Source organism: Arvicanthis niloticus, chromosome 1, assembly GCF_011762505.2.
Source record: "Arvicanthis niloticus isolate mArvNil1 chromosome 1, mArvNil1.pat.X, whole genome shotgun sequence".
Classification (NCBI taxonomy): Eukaryota; Metazoa; Chordata; class Mammalia; order Rodentia; family Muridae; genus Arvicanthis; species Arvicanthis niloticus.
The window spans coordinates 35,339,416-35,355,528 of NC_047658.1; the positions used below are offsets into that span (position 1 = coordinate 35,339,416).

Below are 16,113 nucleotides of genomic sequence, written 5' to 3' on the forward strand. Positions count from 1 at the left end.
AGGGGAGGGGAGGGGAGGAGGCCGGCCATGAACACTGGAGGGAGGGGGGTTAGAAATGGGGAGAGAAGCGAGGGAGCGAGGGAACAGAGAAGGAGCAAGAAGGGGAGAGCAAGAGCAAGAAAAAGGAGGGGCAAGGAGGGGGCAAGCAGCCCCTTTTATAGTGAGTCAGGCTGTTGCCAGGTAACTGTAGGGTGGAGCTTAGACAGAATGCTAACACCAAGGACCAGATCAAGAAAGTCGTAGTGGGGAAAAAATGCCAAGGACCAGCCTCTGAATGAGGAAGGTTCTGGGACAAGGGGTGTCTGGGAGAAGGGAAAAGAACTCAATGTCAAACCTTGGATCCAAGCTGACGACCTGACAGCTTTTCCAGTCTGCTTCTCTCTTTGTTCTGCTTCGTCTCTGGAGATTTCTCTGCCTTTATTCTGCTTGCTTGCTATTCTAAGAGATCTTGAACGTGTGGTGTCGTGCGTGCGTGCATGCGTGTGTGCGTGCGTTCGTACGTGCGTGTCTTACAAGCACTTCTCTCTTTTAATCCTAAAAAATTCTCTGGACAGCTCATCTGCAGAACACAGGTCCAGGCTTTAATTTTACATATCAACCCAGTCATTTACCCCAGCTTTCCTTTGGATTATATTATGAATCAGCATCCTGTGACCCCAACCCTTTGATTATAAAAAGACAGCAAGCATACACATTTTCTTAACATTGCAAAAGAATTCCGAGATCTGTCTGCCTTTGTAAAGCACTGAAGATAAGCTAGTTAGGTGGGACCCTGCCCTGAAATTACCCTTTATACCACATCTTTGCCTAACCTCGATCTGACTTAGGCTGACCTTGAACTCAGGAATCTGCCTGCCTTTGTATTTTTCTGACAAACTGCCTCATAGTGTAGCTATATTTGTTCCTTTAGATTCATGCAAACCCTCATAATTCATATTACAACCTTATATTTTGGATAGTTAAGAAATTATATATTTTTGAACTCATGTATTTAGAGCTGTTTCCCATAGCCTTAAGGACTGTCCTGAAGGTCCCAGCATTTATCATTTTGCAGTCATACCTTTGACTCCTGGATTCATGCTGTTTTTAATTCTCATGGAGTTATCAACGTTTTAACAGGGAGGGCATTCCTCAGAGGAATGTGAACTATATACATTTGTACACATAAGCCTTATGGCCACAGCAGCAATTGACACTCACGGAGCAGGGGCAGGACCAGGTCACTCTGTTCTCAGCAGGGCTACACCAGGCTCCTCCACAAGAAGCAGTGGAAGGGGAAAGAAGAGAGAAAGAGTATGTGCACAGAGAGAAGGCGAGGAGAAGGAAGAGGAGGTAGAGAAGAAAGAGAGAGAGGGAGACAGACAGAGAGAGAGAGAGAGAGAGAGAGAGAGATATGTCTGGCTGAGGAAAGGGCAGCCCAGCCCCTTGGGATAGAAAGTTTAGGGTTGGGGACAGGTAGGAACTGAGAGATGGTGGGGGAACCTAGAAGACAGGCCTACTTTGATATTTAAAATATGCATCTAAGTCCCTTGTCCCCAGAGTCTAAAACCAAACAATGACAAAGTAATCCTAAGAACCTCCAACAATGTGGGCATAACAACCCTTTGAAACAAGGGTTGGGGTGCAGGGTGGTTATTGCCTTTTGAAACAAGACTGCCATGCTCTGAACCCACAGGACAGAGCAATTTGTAGTTAAAGTTATAAGTAGGGCATAGCCCAAACTTTGAGAAATAGACGTTCAATCAACAAGAGGAATGAACATAGTTTGTCTTTACTATAACATGACACTTAAGCCTAAAATGGGGCAGTCTATTTCGTCAATGGCAGTGACAATAATAACCAGGAGGTCCACCAAATGAGGTATTATATATATTTGACTGTTGAAATCCCCACAAGCTGAGGTAACTTTTTAATAAACATTTATTTCAAGCCCAGTACCCTCCATTTAAAGAGATTGTTGAGGCATTCAAATCCACTGGGAAAGCCCAAAATCTTAGCCTCAATTCAAATTTAGATTAAAGAAATGTATTCTTCAGCTCAGAGAAAGACAGCAGACTTAGAGCCAAACAGTGTTGAAGCTGGGTAAAAAAAAAGGGGGGGGGTGGGGGAGAGGTTAAAGGATGAATATCAAAGGAGTATAATTATGTGTGGAACTCACAGCTAGGCAAGAGAACTGTTTTACACCCCTTGGCTATTTTGCTTTCCCTGTATATACTAATTCAAAGAACAGCCTAGCAAAATCAAAACAAACAAAAAACCACCACCAACAACTACTATAAAAAACAAAGTTAAAACAAAACAGAAAATCAAATGGTTAGATACCTCACAGTAGGGTCACTATTACCCTCTTCTTATCTTACCAGCAGATCACGAGGATCCCACAGGCAAAGGTCAATGGCCCTTAAAGGATACCTTGTTTTATATTAAGTCACTCCAGCCATTGTAAGGGAATTATGTGTAGATTATTACACAGGTCTGAGCCCTCTGTGCGGAGTGTCTCTAATGACTGGGTTAGAACAGTTTATTTCTGGGCATACATACATAATGTCATCAGGTTAGGCGTAGCTGTCACATCCCCACAACATCTACACATACATCCTTTGCCTGGATGCCTTTCTGGCCAATTTTCCAGAAAATCACACTCCTTTCAAGTTCCCAGTCATTAAGACAAATCATTAGCTACAGCTCATGGATCAGTATACAATTACTTATCTGACAACTTGTTCTTAGAAATGAAGTTCACAAACTGCACAAACTTCCCACAACTGAACAATGTTAATTCACTATTGTCATTCATAGTTGTTGTTCGAGAACTGTGACCACAGTACACCATTGAGTGTTGCCTGTGTAGAACTGAGAAATACTTGCAAATATGACCCCGAGCTTTCTTACTTGGTCAACAAATCATATGCCATACATTATTAAGCCATGGGTACATTCCTTGTGGAAGAAGGCCCTGTAACATTGGGAATTATAGGCAGTGGATTAATTTCTTGTAACTTATCTGTGTTTTCAGTACTAATGACTTCTTATCAAAAATTAAGCATTAAGTTAGGTCAAAGAACAGATTAAGAATTATTTTTCAGTCTTTAGTAATCTGCAAATGAAGTCAGGGCCTTGCTTCCAAATCTCAAGTGTTTACACAGTGATTCACTCATGGCAGCCTATCAAATACACCAAACTGCATTCCTAGGCCTGTTGAATAACTCACTTCTGTTGCTTGCCTAAATCAAAAGTATAGTTTTCTAAGTCACTCTGTATATACACTAGAATAAAACACCAAGATAAGGTAATATTTTATCTCCAAAACACCAGAACTTGACCAGTGAGTTGATTAAAAAAGTGAAGCATTTAGCTACCCTCTCTAATGATCTTAGTCCAATGTCTGGGTTTCATGTGGTATAACAAGAGAACCAATCACCTTGAGATGTCCTCTGATATTTGTACACATGGCACTGTGTGCACTGGAGCCTATACATACATGGATCAATGAACAAATAAATAAATAAATGCTATATAACTTTCAAAACTCTTTTGATAGTTCCTATATATGTTGTGCTCCTTTCTTGGTTGTATGGGGGGCCACAGTAAATATGTCTATCTTTTTATTAGACATATCTCTACATGGTACAACCACTGATCTCCTCGAAGTTTGACTGAAGTAGAAGACTTTTGAATTTTTACTGAGTTTATTTACTATCTTCTAATTGCATTTATTTTACCAAGAATCCCAGAGTGATGGCTACCTTCCGTTCACTAGCATAATGTCATCAATATAATGGAGAAATGTGGGAGAGGAAGATGATCAATATCCATTAAAATTAAACTATTCTACAGGGCTGAAAATTTACATACCCTGATATAGATGAATAAATGTACACTGCTAACATTGCCAGCTGAAAATATCTATTCTTATGGCCTTTCAGATAAGAACAGAGAAAATACCAACAGTCACATATCAGGTGACAGGGGATGTAAGAAAACAATACATATGTTTTGGTTTTGAAATAATAAACTTTCATCCATTGTGATCTATGTATTTTGCATACAATTATAACAGGAGAGTTAATGGAAATGTGATGGACACCACTATGAATATCTTTGATGTATTTGATGATAGCACAATTTCTGCAATTCTTACAGTAACTTACATTGTTTTGTTTCAGGATTTCTTCTGGTAGGGGCAGAGGTCAGAGAGCAAATACGGTGATTCTACCAAATAGTAACAATACCAATTTTGCATTCTGAGAATGAATATATAAACCCAACGAATGATATTTGTGGACCAACTAGAAGCAGTATGTCAGAGTCTGGTTAAAACTCCATTGATGAGAGCTAAAGACTTGATCTATGACAGAAGCGCAGTGACTGCTCTTCCAGATGATGTGCTTCAATTTGATTCACAGGATCCACAAGGTGGATCACAGCCATCTGTCATTTCAGCCCTATGTGCACTGCATGTGTGTGGTACACAGGCACACGTACTAAAAAACCTACACAAAGTAAAATAAAATTTAATGTAAAAAGTAAAGCACTGGCATGCATGCATGCGCGCGCGCGTACACACACACACACACACACACACACACACACACACACACAAATGACCAACTCCAAGGATTATTTGAAGTCTATAAGCCTCCACATTACCTTTGGCTCATAATGACTCCTGGGATCCTCAGGAGTCAGTGTCTACTCAGAAGCAATGTTTAGTGGACTTTGAAAGGTGTGCTTAATTCATTCCCACCAATGTAGAGTTGCACATGTAATGTAGAAGGCCATCGGTCTTTGTGTGAAGGGCAGGAGAAAGTTTGATTTGAAAATCTTTTGATACTGCAGCAAGTTCCTTCCTTAAAGGATCTTAGTCTCTCCTGAATCCCTGGTGCCTTGGGTCAATAACTGACCAAATTTGGAGGTCACTATAATTCTAAGTATCCTTTTGTTCATTTGTTCTCTAACTTTTCTGCTTATACAGACAGAGCAAGGATTAAGTAGGCTTCCTATCTATCTAACTTTTGAAAACATTTTGATTCATTAGCCAGGCATAACCCTTATGAACATTGCTTTGGCTATACTGTCCTTTAAGGTGAATATTCACACCTTGAATTTATAATCTGGTGGTGACACATAGACCTTTCCAGTGTGAGATTCAATTTAACCTATTACATTGAAGACAGGCAATTTCACCCTTTGCTTCCCCGAGCGCTGTGGGAAAGTCCCAAGTATATTTGTGGTCTTCTCATATACCAGTTCCTTACAGTATTAGCTAAGGAAAAGTCTTCTGGTCACCCCCATTGTAGAAGGGTTATGCTTTACATGGTAAAAACTATTCTAGTATTCTTTTTAAAATTAAATTGTTTTATTTATTTACATTCCAAATGTTGTTCCCTTTCCTGGTCCCCCGTCCCAGAATTCTTCAGCTCACACCTCCTCCCCTTTGGCTCTGAGAAGGTCCTTCCCCACCCACCCACCCACACACCCCAATCTAACCCCTCAACATCCTCCTTCCCTGGGGCATCAAGTCTCTAGAGTATTAGGCACATCCTCTCCACCGAGGCCAGAAAAGGCAGTTCACTGCTACACATGTGTCAGGTACCACAGACCAGCCAAAGTATGCTTTTTGGTTGGTGACTTAGTCTCTGGGAGCTCTGTTGGGGTCCAGGTTACTTGATGTTGTTGTTCTTCTTATGTGATTGCCATCCCCTTCAGCTACTTTGATCGATTCTGTCTCTTCCATAGGGGTCCCTGACCTCATCTAATGGTTAGCATCTGTCTCAGTCAAATGCTGGTAGAACCTCTCAGAGGATAGCCATGCTAGGCTCCTGTCTGCAAGCACAGCATGGCATCTGTAATAGTGTCAGGGTTTGGTGACAAGAGATGGATCTCAATTTGGGCTGGTCACTGGATGGCCTTTCCTTCAGTCTCTGCTCCACTTTTGTCCCTTCATTTCTTTTATACAGGAACGATTCTGGGTCAAAATTTTTGAAGGTAGTGGGTGGCCCTATCCCCCCACTGGGGACACTGTCTATCTACTGGTGGTAGGATCTTCAGGTTCCATCTCCCCCTGTTGGGTATTTAGGCTAAGGTCATCCCCATTGAGTCTTGAGAACCTCTCAGACCACAGGTCTTTGGGACTTTCTAGAGTTTAACTCCACCTACATCCCCTGCTTCTGCATGCAGTATTCTTTTATTTTTATTACTTTTATTTTTTTACAGTCTAGTCATTACCCACCTCCAGGTCTGCCCTCCCACAGTTCCTCATCCCATTTCTCCTTTCCCCTGTCTCCAAGAAGATGTCCCCACCTCCCTTTCTGCCAGGCCTCCCCACCCCCTGGAACATCTTCTCCCACTGAGGCCAGACCAAGTAGTCCTCTGCTGTATATGTGTCAGAGGCCTTGGACCAGCTAATATATGCTGTTTGGTTGGTGACTCAGTGTCAGAGAGATCTCAGGGGTCCAGGGTTAGTTGAGACTGCTGGTCTTCCTATGGGGTTGCCCTCCTCCTCAGCTTCTTCCAGTCTTTCCCTAATTCAACCACAGGGGTCCTCAACTTCAGTCGAATGGTTGGGTGTATATATCTGCATCTGTCTCAGTCAGCTGCTTGTTGGGCCTCTGAGAAGGCAGCCATGCTAGGCTTCTGTCTGTAAGCACACCATAGCATCAGAAATAGTGTCAGGCCTTGGAGCTTCCCCTTGAGATGCATCCCTAGTTGCTTGACTATGCATTAATTCATTTCATGAACAGTAAGCCAAGGAATGTCAGGCATTTCTAACTCAATCAGAGTGCATTACATTATGATGCACATCCATCCAAATAATCAAATAAACCATTGAGACCTTTTAAAAAAATCATTGAAAATAACAAATCTAGACTATACTTTAGGCCCACGCTAATACTTAGCCTGATCTAGTGTATTTTTTTCCTTTTTTTTTTTTTTCATTATCCCATACCACTAAAATCAGTGTTCACATGTATTTACAGGACTTCCAATTGAATAACTTAGAAGATTCATTAAGTTCCTTAGAAGTATCGTGCAACCTCCTGGGCCATACTGTATCCCTTTCCTCCAATGGTCTGCTTGGCCTTCAGAATGATTATCCACCTAGAAGCAAAGATAGGTGAGCACTCAGCTACAACATCTTTGTGTTGCTTGCCATTTCCTTCAGCAAAGGTCGCTGTCAGCTCCACAGACAGGAGAAAGTTAGTTCACTAGGAAAATAACGTGTAAGAAAGGTTTCAGGAGGTAAAGGTGGGGATCCATCCACTGCTGAGCCACCTGAGTGCTTTACTGCCTATATGGGGTTCTCCTGCACAGCTACATCCTAATACATAGACGCTTTCTCCTTTCCAATCAGGGCCTCACTTTAACTGCCAACCTAAGTTGAGATTGAGATGTTATTTTGTGATGTACTCATCTTAGGATGGTGACTTGCACTCGGCTTCTGGCATTTTAATCCCTATAACTGGTGTAAAGCAGTCTGCTTTGTGGAGAGCACAGAGAAATATTTAGGTCATTTGTGTTCCTCTGGAGCTGAGAAATTGGATTTTCTGAGTTCATTTACCCCATTTTACGTTTCCCATAAATACGAGATGTAAAAAGCCAGCCTCATTCTTTCCCTTATTTTTTTTCAAACACACAAAAAATTTTCTATTCAAAGTCACTAAATTCCTTGTTCTTCACAAGAGGTGAATCGCTTCGAAATACATGATTTTGCATAGACCTTAAATAGCTCACACTGAGCATCTGCCGTGTACTCCTTGCTACCAGGTGAGTCTTTTTAAAATTTAGTTTAGTCAAGTTAGAGAGACGGTTGTAGATACCACTAGGCCTTCTTGAGTAATTCATTTTTCTTTTTTCTCTAAAACCACTTGCAATTTGCATTAAAATTTTTAGAGGGTTGAAACTGATAGAACGAACAAATATTACAAAGGGAATTTATTCTATTGATTTACAGGGTATTCGGAATAGCTCAACAATGGGTATTTGCATCAACAGAATGAAAGACCAGTAGCTCAAGTCCATGAGGTAGGATGATTTGGCAATTCCAGTCTGAATCTAAAAGCCTGGAGGATTCCAGGTGAGATACTGACCTTCAGTCCATGTTAAAGGACGAGCAAATGGAGTACCAATCTCAGTGATGGAGTGTGGCAGGATGAACAAATGGAGTACCAGTCTCAGTGATGGAGTGTGGCAGGATGAACAAATGGAGTACCAATCTCAGTGATGGAGTGTGGCAGGATAAACAAATCAAATACCACAATTTCAGTCACTCCGGTGCGAAGAGTAGATATGTCAATAGCCACATCCGGATGCTGAACAAGCCATTGACTCCATAAAACTAAAACGAAACAGTCGCTTAGAGTGAACAGTATTTCCAAGCACCTCACAGTTACAATAGCAAAAGCCTGCAAATTTCCCATCTGGAGGGTCACATTTTTTTTTTCTTTTACTAGGTTTCCTTCACTTACAAATGCGAGCTGGCACAGCTGGGGGAGGATCAAGGAGGAAATCGACTCTGTCTATCCAGGGAACTGCAGCTGTTATTACAAATGGCCCCGAGAGCCCATTATTCACGGTTGTGTGAGACTGTGTCCCAGGACTGCCCATTATGTGTAACTTTCCCAGTCCCCTACTCTGGCCCCTAGCATCATCAGCGCCACCCCACTGAGTAGGGCAGCAGAACCAAGGGGGAAAAGTGATACTGGGTCACTGTCTCAAGACAGTTTGTCTGCAAGCCAGGAGGAGGGGCTGGGGCGGTGGCCTCGGTCTGGAAGCCCAGACACTCAGCATGAGCCGGCCTCAGCCCCTCCGAGAGAGGTGGTGGAGCGCCTTTAGAGGACTCCAACATTTACAAAAATGTGTGCTCTTCTCCCAGCAAGGCAATTCGGTTAGTCCCATGGCACGATGCACACCCAAGAAACAGTGACCCTGAACCCAAAGAGGGATGGGTCTCCTTTAAAAACAAATTTTTTGAAGGCAGGAGAGTTCACTCCGTGCTTCGCTGTACTCTCCCATCATCTAACACTGCTCACTGCCGCCTCCCACCCTACACTCATGGGGTACAGCTTTCCCTCAACACTCTGCTAACAGCAACCCTTTGAAAAACGGGACAGACAAAAAATGGTTACTTCTATTCAGCCCCAAGAGTGTCCTCTCGTGGTACAGCATGTTTTACATTGAAACCAGCACCGCAAGAGATGTTGTAAAATGTTCACGTCCACTCTTGTTTCCCCCTCCCCCAAAGTGGACCAGGAACCAGACCTGAAAACTACAGTAAGTTAAAACAAGGATCATCGTCCTTCCTTCCATAGCTGGGCTGAGCCAATCCTGAGAGCATGCATCGTGGCCACATGGTCGCCCGCTTGGCCAGGAGAGTCTGCGCGCGCGGAATTGCAGCGACCAAGTCGTATCGTGCCAAAAAAAAAAAAGGAGTCCTGCTGACAGCCTGCGGTGCGCTCTATAGAATCTGTTTTAAACAAACCTAAGTCCTGGGTTTCAAACAGTTTGGGGCTCTCAACTTCAGTTACCCATGAAAATATTTGCTGTCTTCCTTAGCTTCTTTTCCTCCACCAGCTGCGTGAAGCCCTGGATGAATCTCTTGGTCCCCCGCTACAGGTTGGTGCTGTGGCCACTTAGGTTATTAGCTGCCAGGGACAAGAAGGTCGTCCCCAGTTCTGAGCTGCGCCCTCCTTCGCAAGTGCCAGGGTCGCTGCAGGCCTCGCGAGGGCTCCCCGGCAAAGGCGGCTCAGGCACCGGGGCTGACAGAGGCCCGAGGAAGGAGTGTGCGGGAAGCTTTGCGTGTAGCTGTAGCCGTCGCGAATGAAGTCTCCGCACCGCCTCCTTGATGAGGTTTCCCGAGAGCACGAGCTGCTGCAGGAGCCGGGGCGGGTCGTCGTCGCCGGTGCGGGTCTCGGGCTGAGATCCACGTCGCTGTTGCAGGCGGCGGGACGCGGCCGCGTTCCGGAGCCAACTCCGCCTGCACCGGCCGGACAATGGCTGCGGGATGCTTAGTTTGCCCGTCCCCGGGGATCCCTCAAGGCTGGGCTGCTGGGGAAGCGCGCTGGCGCCCGGGGCGATCTCCGCCACGCAGTAGGGCGCCGCCCGGCCCCTCACGCGCCCGCGCTCCCCCAGCACACAGCGCATGGCCCCCGGGGGCGCAGGGTCCCGGGCCTCCGCCGAGGCCGCCGGGCGCAATAGCCGCCTCGCTGGGGCCCGGGCCTTGTCCGCCGGCAGCGCCGCCAGGACCCGCGGAAGCGCGGGCGGGGGTCCTGGGGCAGCACATGGCGAGGCCTGGCCATCCTGCGCCGCGTCCAGCTGCAGCGTCTCGCCGATCTGGGCGATGAGCCGGTCCACGTCGGCCGAGCCGCCCAGAGTCACCGACTGCTGCAGCAGGAGGAAGCTGTTGTCCTCCTCCCCCTCTGCCTCATCGCGGGCTTCCTCCTCCTCCTCCCTCCGGCACGGCATGGCCCCCCGCCCGGGCCCCCGCGGCTGTGCGGGAGTCGCTGGCGGCTCGGTTGGCAGCGGGCTCGGCGGGACGCGGCTGGGGCGGGAGCGGAGCGGAGGCCCGGGCCGGGCGGGGGCCGAGCCTGGGACGCGGAAGCCGGGACCTCCGGGCAGTGGCATCGCGCGCTTTAGAGCCGCGGGAGCCGGAACCTGGGCTTCTCACTCTTGATTAAGAGAAGTGAACTTTTTTTTTTTTTTTTTTTTTTTTTTCAAAAGTTCTTAGCTGCTGTTCTAATCATTGCCGCCAGAGGGACTCATTCATAGGACATGCTGAAATTCCTCCCTCCAGCAGATTTCAAAGAAACTGGTGTTCAACTTGCAGGCCACTAGAGGGCAGACGATGCTAGTTTTAGTACAGAAACAATTATAAACAGAATGAGGGGCCCCGTTTCTATCTAAAACGGCAGTGGTTTAAAATGTTATAAAAATTTCCCCATTTTGTTTCAGAGAAGAAAAAACTGATTCTAAAAAAATTAGATGAATGAACATGTCTCAGCCCAGCTGGATTTGCTATAGTGAGTTACAAAACTAGAATGAGAATCTAAGACAGATAAGCACACTAGAGACATGAAATAGTAACATGCATTTGAGAAAAAGTGTAATCTGACTTTAACCTCCAACTAGATTGTTACATAGCTCTCATTTTGCTTTTTATAGGGGGAAAAGCTCCTACATTGTCGCTTGCTGATAGTAGAAAGAATGTTTGAAGTATCATAAACGAGATTTCTGAACTTGAATAATTACATTAGTTTTTTCCAAATTCCTTTCTTCACTGAGTTTTCTTTTTATTTGGTTGTGTTTTTGAACACTCAATATCAATGTTCTTTTATTGTAAATATGTTATGAAAGTGTATATACTCCAAGGTTGAAACTTGTCTTTTATAAACTCAATTTTGAATTATACATAAAGAATAGTTTAAAGAAGTCTAATTAACAGTGTTCATGTTTGATGAATCAACCCTTTGTTAGCTCTGAGATGTCACCAACCACTGCATTTGCATTTGGCTCAGTTTGAAAACATGCGCCATATCACTGTGGAGGCTCACAGTTTTACATGGGTACTTCATGTCCCATCATCGTTTCTTGAAAGCAATTGCTCTGTGATTATTGTACTCTTTTATACCGTTGTCAGAAATAGACTGATGATCTCACTCTCCATCTATCCCCAGGATTTCCATTCTCAATCACATATTTGTGTCTATTCTTTTACTTACACAATTTTGTTTGTTGTTGAAAGAATTGAGTTTCTAGTCATCATGGGACATGCTTTATGTAAACCCTTCAAGAAAGGGTTCTAGAAAATTCCTTCTATCTCTACTTTCACTTTGGAGTTTGTAACATGACTGGGTGTTGCTTTTTATATAATTGGGGGTTCTCTCTGTGTTAAAATGTCCTCTTTCCCTTTTCAGGTATGGATGAGATGAATGGAATAAATCAATGTTATAAAGTTTTGAATCAGCCTTGAACTTTTGGTGTAAGCCTCACTTGATTATTCTATATTATATTTTTTTAAAGGTTGCAGATTATTATTTGTTATAATTTGTTAAGAGATTTTGTGATATATTCACCTAGAAATATCTATCTTCTTCTCTTGCTAATTCTATATGTCTTAGGAATTACATAAATGGCAAGTTCATAAATTGTTTCTTCTTCACATTTCCTGGAAACGACCCATGAAATCCACAACTTTCTCTTGTGGGAAAGAATTTGATCAGTCTTGTGATGTGGATCAGGCTGGTCTTGAGCTCTGCATGCTGCTGCCTTGTTTCTTGTAGTTTCGCAGGTGCCTTTTCTTAATCATTTTGTGAAGTTCATCAATGAAAGAATATTTGCCTCATGCTGTTCGTTGTTCATCTTCATCAAACATTGTGTGACAGTGAAGAAATGAATCTTCGTGAGACAATCATTTATCCAACAAAATGGGCTGCCCTTACACAATCCTGGGTGAAGTTGGTTCCATTGATAAATATATTCCTTTGGAAAAATAAAAAATGCATAGAATCACAACACGACATACTAGTTTCTCACTATTTTTATAATGAGTACACTAGTGTCTTAGTTAGGGTTTCCACTGCAGTGAAACATCGTGATCAAAAGCACATTACAGTAGGGAAGGCTTTATTTGTTTTACACTTTCACATCATAGTCTACCATTAAAGGAAGTAAGGGCAGGAACTCCAACAAGAGAGGAACCTGGAAGCAGGAGCTGACACAGAGGCCATAGATATTGCTGATTACTGATTTGCTACCTATAGCTTGCTCAGCCTTCTTTCTTTTTCTTATTGGATATTTTATTTATTTACATTTCAAATGTTATCCCCTTTACACATTTCCCCTCAGGAACTCTCCTCTCCCTTACCCTTCCCCAGGCTTCTATGAGCATGCTCCCCCTCCCACCCACCGACTCCCACCTCACTGCCCTGGTATTCCTCTACACTGGGGCATTGAGCCTTCACAGGACCACGGGCCTCTCTTCCCACTGATGCCAGCCTACTTTCTTATAGAACCGAAGACCACAAACCCAGGGATAACAACACCCACAATGCACTGTGCCCTCCCCAATCAATCACCTATTAAGAAAAATCTCTGTAGGTGTTCCTATAGTCCAGTCTTATGGAGGCATTTTTTTCCAATTGAGATTCCCAACTCTATGCTGGCTGTAGCTTGGGTCAAATTGATGTGAAAGTATCCAGCACAACTAATGAAATGAGAACAGATATATTAAAATAATTGTGTAAATCAATAACATATTTGCTTAATGTCATTATTTGATGGAGGCTGAAAGGTCCTTGTGCCAACAGTGTACTAGGTAAGTAAGAAATGTTCAACACTCAGGATTTGTCTCCTCAATAAAGGAAATAAAATGCCAGCATTCTACCCAGAAATCTGGGAGTGGATGTTATTAGCAACCTGGTGACATTTTTATATCTTTGTATCCAGACCTCTTGCAATCCTTCGGAATGATTATCCAAGACTCTTCTTCAATAGATCTTTGTCTTTAGCTCCCTGTCAATAGAATCACACATTAGGATAGCTGTCATATGCATTTTATGGCTTGCTTTCCTGTAAGCTATCTCAATCAGAGTCCACACTATATTCTTTGTTTATGTAGTCAGCCCCTATGCCTTATTGTGTACTTGTAATTGGAATAATTATTGTCTGGAAACTTTCCAAATTGTATTGGGTTGAAATATGCTTACAATCAATCAAATGGCATCAGGCTTTCAAAGACTGATCCAGACCTAATACATCGGCTGGAATGACTTTTTATTCTGATCTCTTTGTGGATTGTTTATCTTCCTGAAATGATGCTTGCAGGGTTCCTTGCAATTAGTGCATTTTAAATCTAAATCAAGTTATATTGCTGTTATTTGTACTCTGATGCATAGCAAATATGGTTACAATAACATCATCACAAATATCTTCTTATGTGTGGCTGGATGACACCACTAAATTTGTTCTTGCTGTGTATCTATTGTCCCTAGTGATGGGTTGTGTAGATAATTTCAATTAGGCTGTACATTTTGAATATTTCCATTACATATGTTGTCATGCCTAGAGAAGAGCACATCAACTAATTACCTTTGGATAACAAAATAGTCCTCCCTGAAAACATGTAACCAATGTGATCAAGACTGACTCAGCTGTGTTTTGAAATATATGATTATTTAGGAAATATTTGTATGTAACACAAATTAATTAAAAAGGAGGAGATAGATTTGAAAGAGAACAAAATTTAGTAAGAAGGATAAGTAATAGTGAAATGATGTAGTTGTATTATAATCTCCAACATAAAAAGTAGCAAAAGGCACGTATAATATCAAGGAAGGCAGCGATAATATGAAAACCTTACCACTAAAATTCTCTACATATCAAAAATATCACTTTCAGGTTTATGATTCAATGTGTTGATTTTGGAAGGGCACATTTTCTGCTAGATTTACTAATTTCTGTAAGATTTACCTTTCCAATAATCTCAAGGTTGTAGTATTTATCAGAAATATGATGCTCTAGAAAATATTCATTTTTTAAAAATATTTGCAAATTTTACTAAATAGAGGCTTAGAACCTCCTTGTACTCATATCCTTTGATATTACACTAGAGTATATTCAGTTTTCTTTTAACTGAATGAAGTCAACAGAACAAACTGAAAACTGATACACTTCTCAATTATGAGACTCTGTATTGTAAGATGTACATTCTGTTTTGTTTTGTATTTCTTTGATTTTGCTGAACAGTGTTATTTAGTTTTGTGCATAGAAATATTCAAATACTCCAATTGTTTCAATCCGTTTTAACAAAACATGTGTTATAAAATGTTGTATTTTGAAGCTTTTGTAAATATACATAGAAGAAACACCCCCTGCTCAACCACAGACCACACCTGAGAGAAGATCAGGTAGCCTGTATGTAGACCTTCTCATTTTTTCTATTACATCAGAGGTATTTTTCTGGGTCTTCCCTAGTATTGCAACAGAATTATAGTGGCAGCTTTATTTCAGCCAGGTACATATCTCCTGTAGATCTCTTAGACCATCACCCCTGGCTTCCTATTAACCAGCCATCAACACAGGCAAGCCTTGCCCATTAACACACTAGCTAAATAGACCAGTAAAGTAGGAAATACTCAGCCAACAAACTCTCTGAAAATCTCAGAAGAAAGCAGAAACAACGAAACAAAGCTAATATCCAACCAAGATAAACCCACAAACCAGTAAGTAGATGTATAATCAATCCACATGCAGATACCTAGATGTCATCTTGTGAGTACAAACAATGCCATTGAAGAAAATATATCTCCACAAGATCCAATTATCCTACCACAACAGATCCTGATTTTCTAATAAAGATAAAGTACAAAATTTTGTATTCTTTCTTCTATCTATTTGGTGTTTTGATTATTTGTGGCAATGGTACCTTCTTTTCTGCTCCGATCTATTTGGTGTTCTATATGCTTATTGTACTTTTATAACTATCAAAACATATGAGGTTAAGTACAACATGGAAACTTAAGAAAACATTTATAAGAGCAAAGCCAAAAGAAGAAAAACATGTTTACATACATGCTTGTGTGCATGTGCACACACACACACTTCTTCACCACTACCAACAACACAAATGACAACAACAGAAACATTCACAACAAAATAACAAGAATTAACAATCATTGGTCTTTGATATCTCTCAGTACCAGTTGTCTTAATTTCAAAATAAAAAGATACAAATAAAGTAGATGTAAAACATGTCTCAACCTTTTACTCCATATGAGAAATGCACCTCAACATCAAGAATACATATAACCTCAGGATAAAGTGTTGAAAAAATATACTTCAAGTAAACATACTTTAAATACAATCTGGTATAGGCATGTTAATATCTAAAAAAACTAGACCGCAAACAAATATTAATCAAAAGAGGCAAGAAAGGCAATGCATATCCATCAAAAAGAATATTCAAGACATTTCAGTTATTAACGTCTATGCTCTGAGAGAAGCCTCTTATGTAAAAAAATGTTAATACTGTTTACACCACACATTAATGATAACATACTGAGAGTGGGAGGTTTCATCTCCTCTCTCTCATGACTGGACAGGTCATCCAGACAAAAA

The 16,113-nt window shown here is 42.0% G+C and overlaps 1 protein-coding gene across 2 annotated transcripts in view; it reads right to left on the reverse strand.

Moving 5' to 3' along the window:
- Positions 1-10,587, reverse strand: part of LOC117696584 (proto-oncogene FRAT1-like) — a 41,746-nt gene extending 31,159 nt beyond the window's left edge. For both annotated transcript variants that reach the window (XM_034487548.2, XM_076935252.1), the window contains exon 1: positions 8,091-10,587. In XM_034487548.2, the coding sequence (XP_034343439.1) occupies positions 9,610-10,464 (855 nt within the window). In that variant the 5' untranslated portion in view covers positions 10,465-10,587 and the 3' untranslated portion in view covers positions 8,091-9,609. The remainder of the gene's footprint in view (positions 1-8,090) is intronic.
- Positions 10,588-16,113: the final 5,526 nt, after the last annotated feature.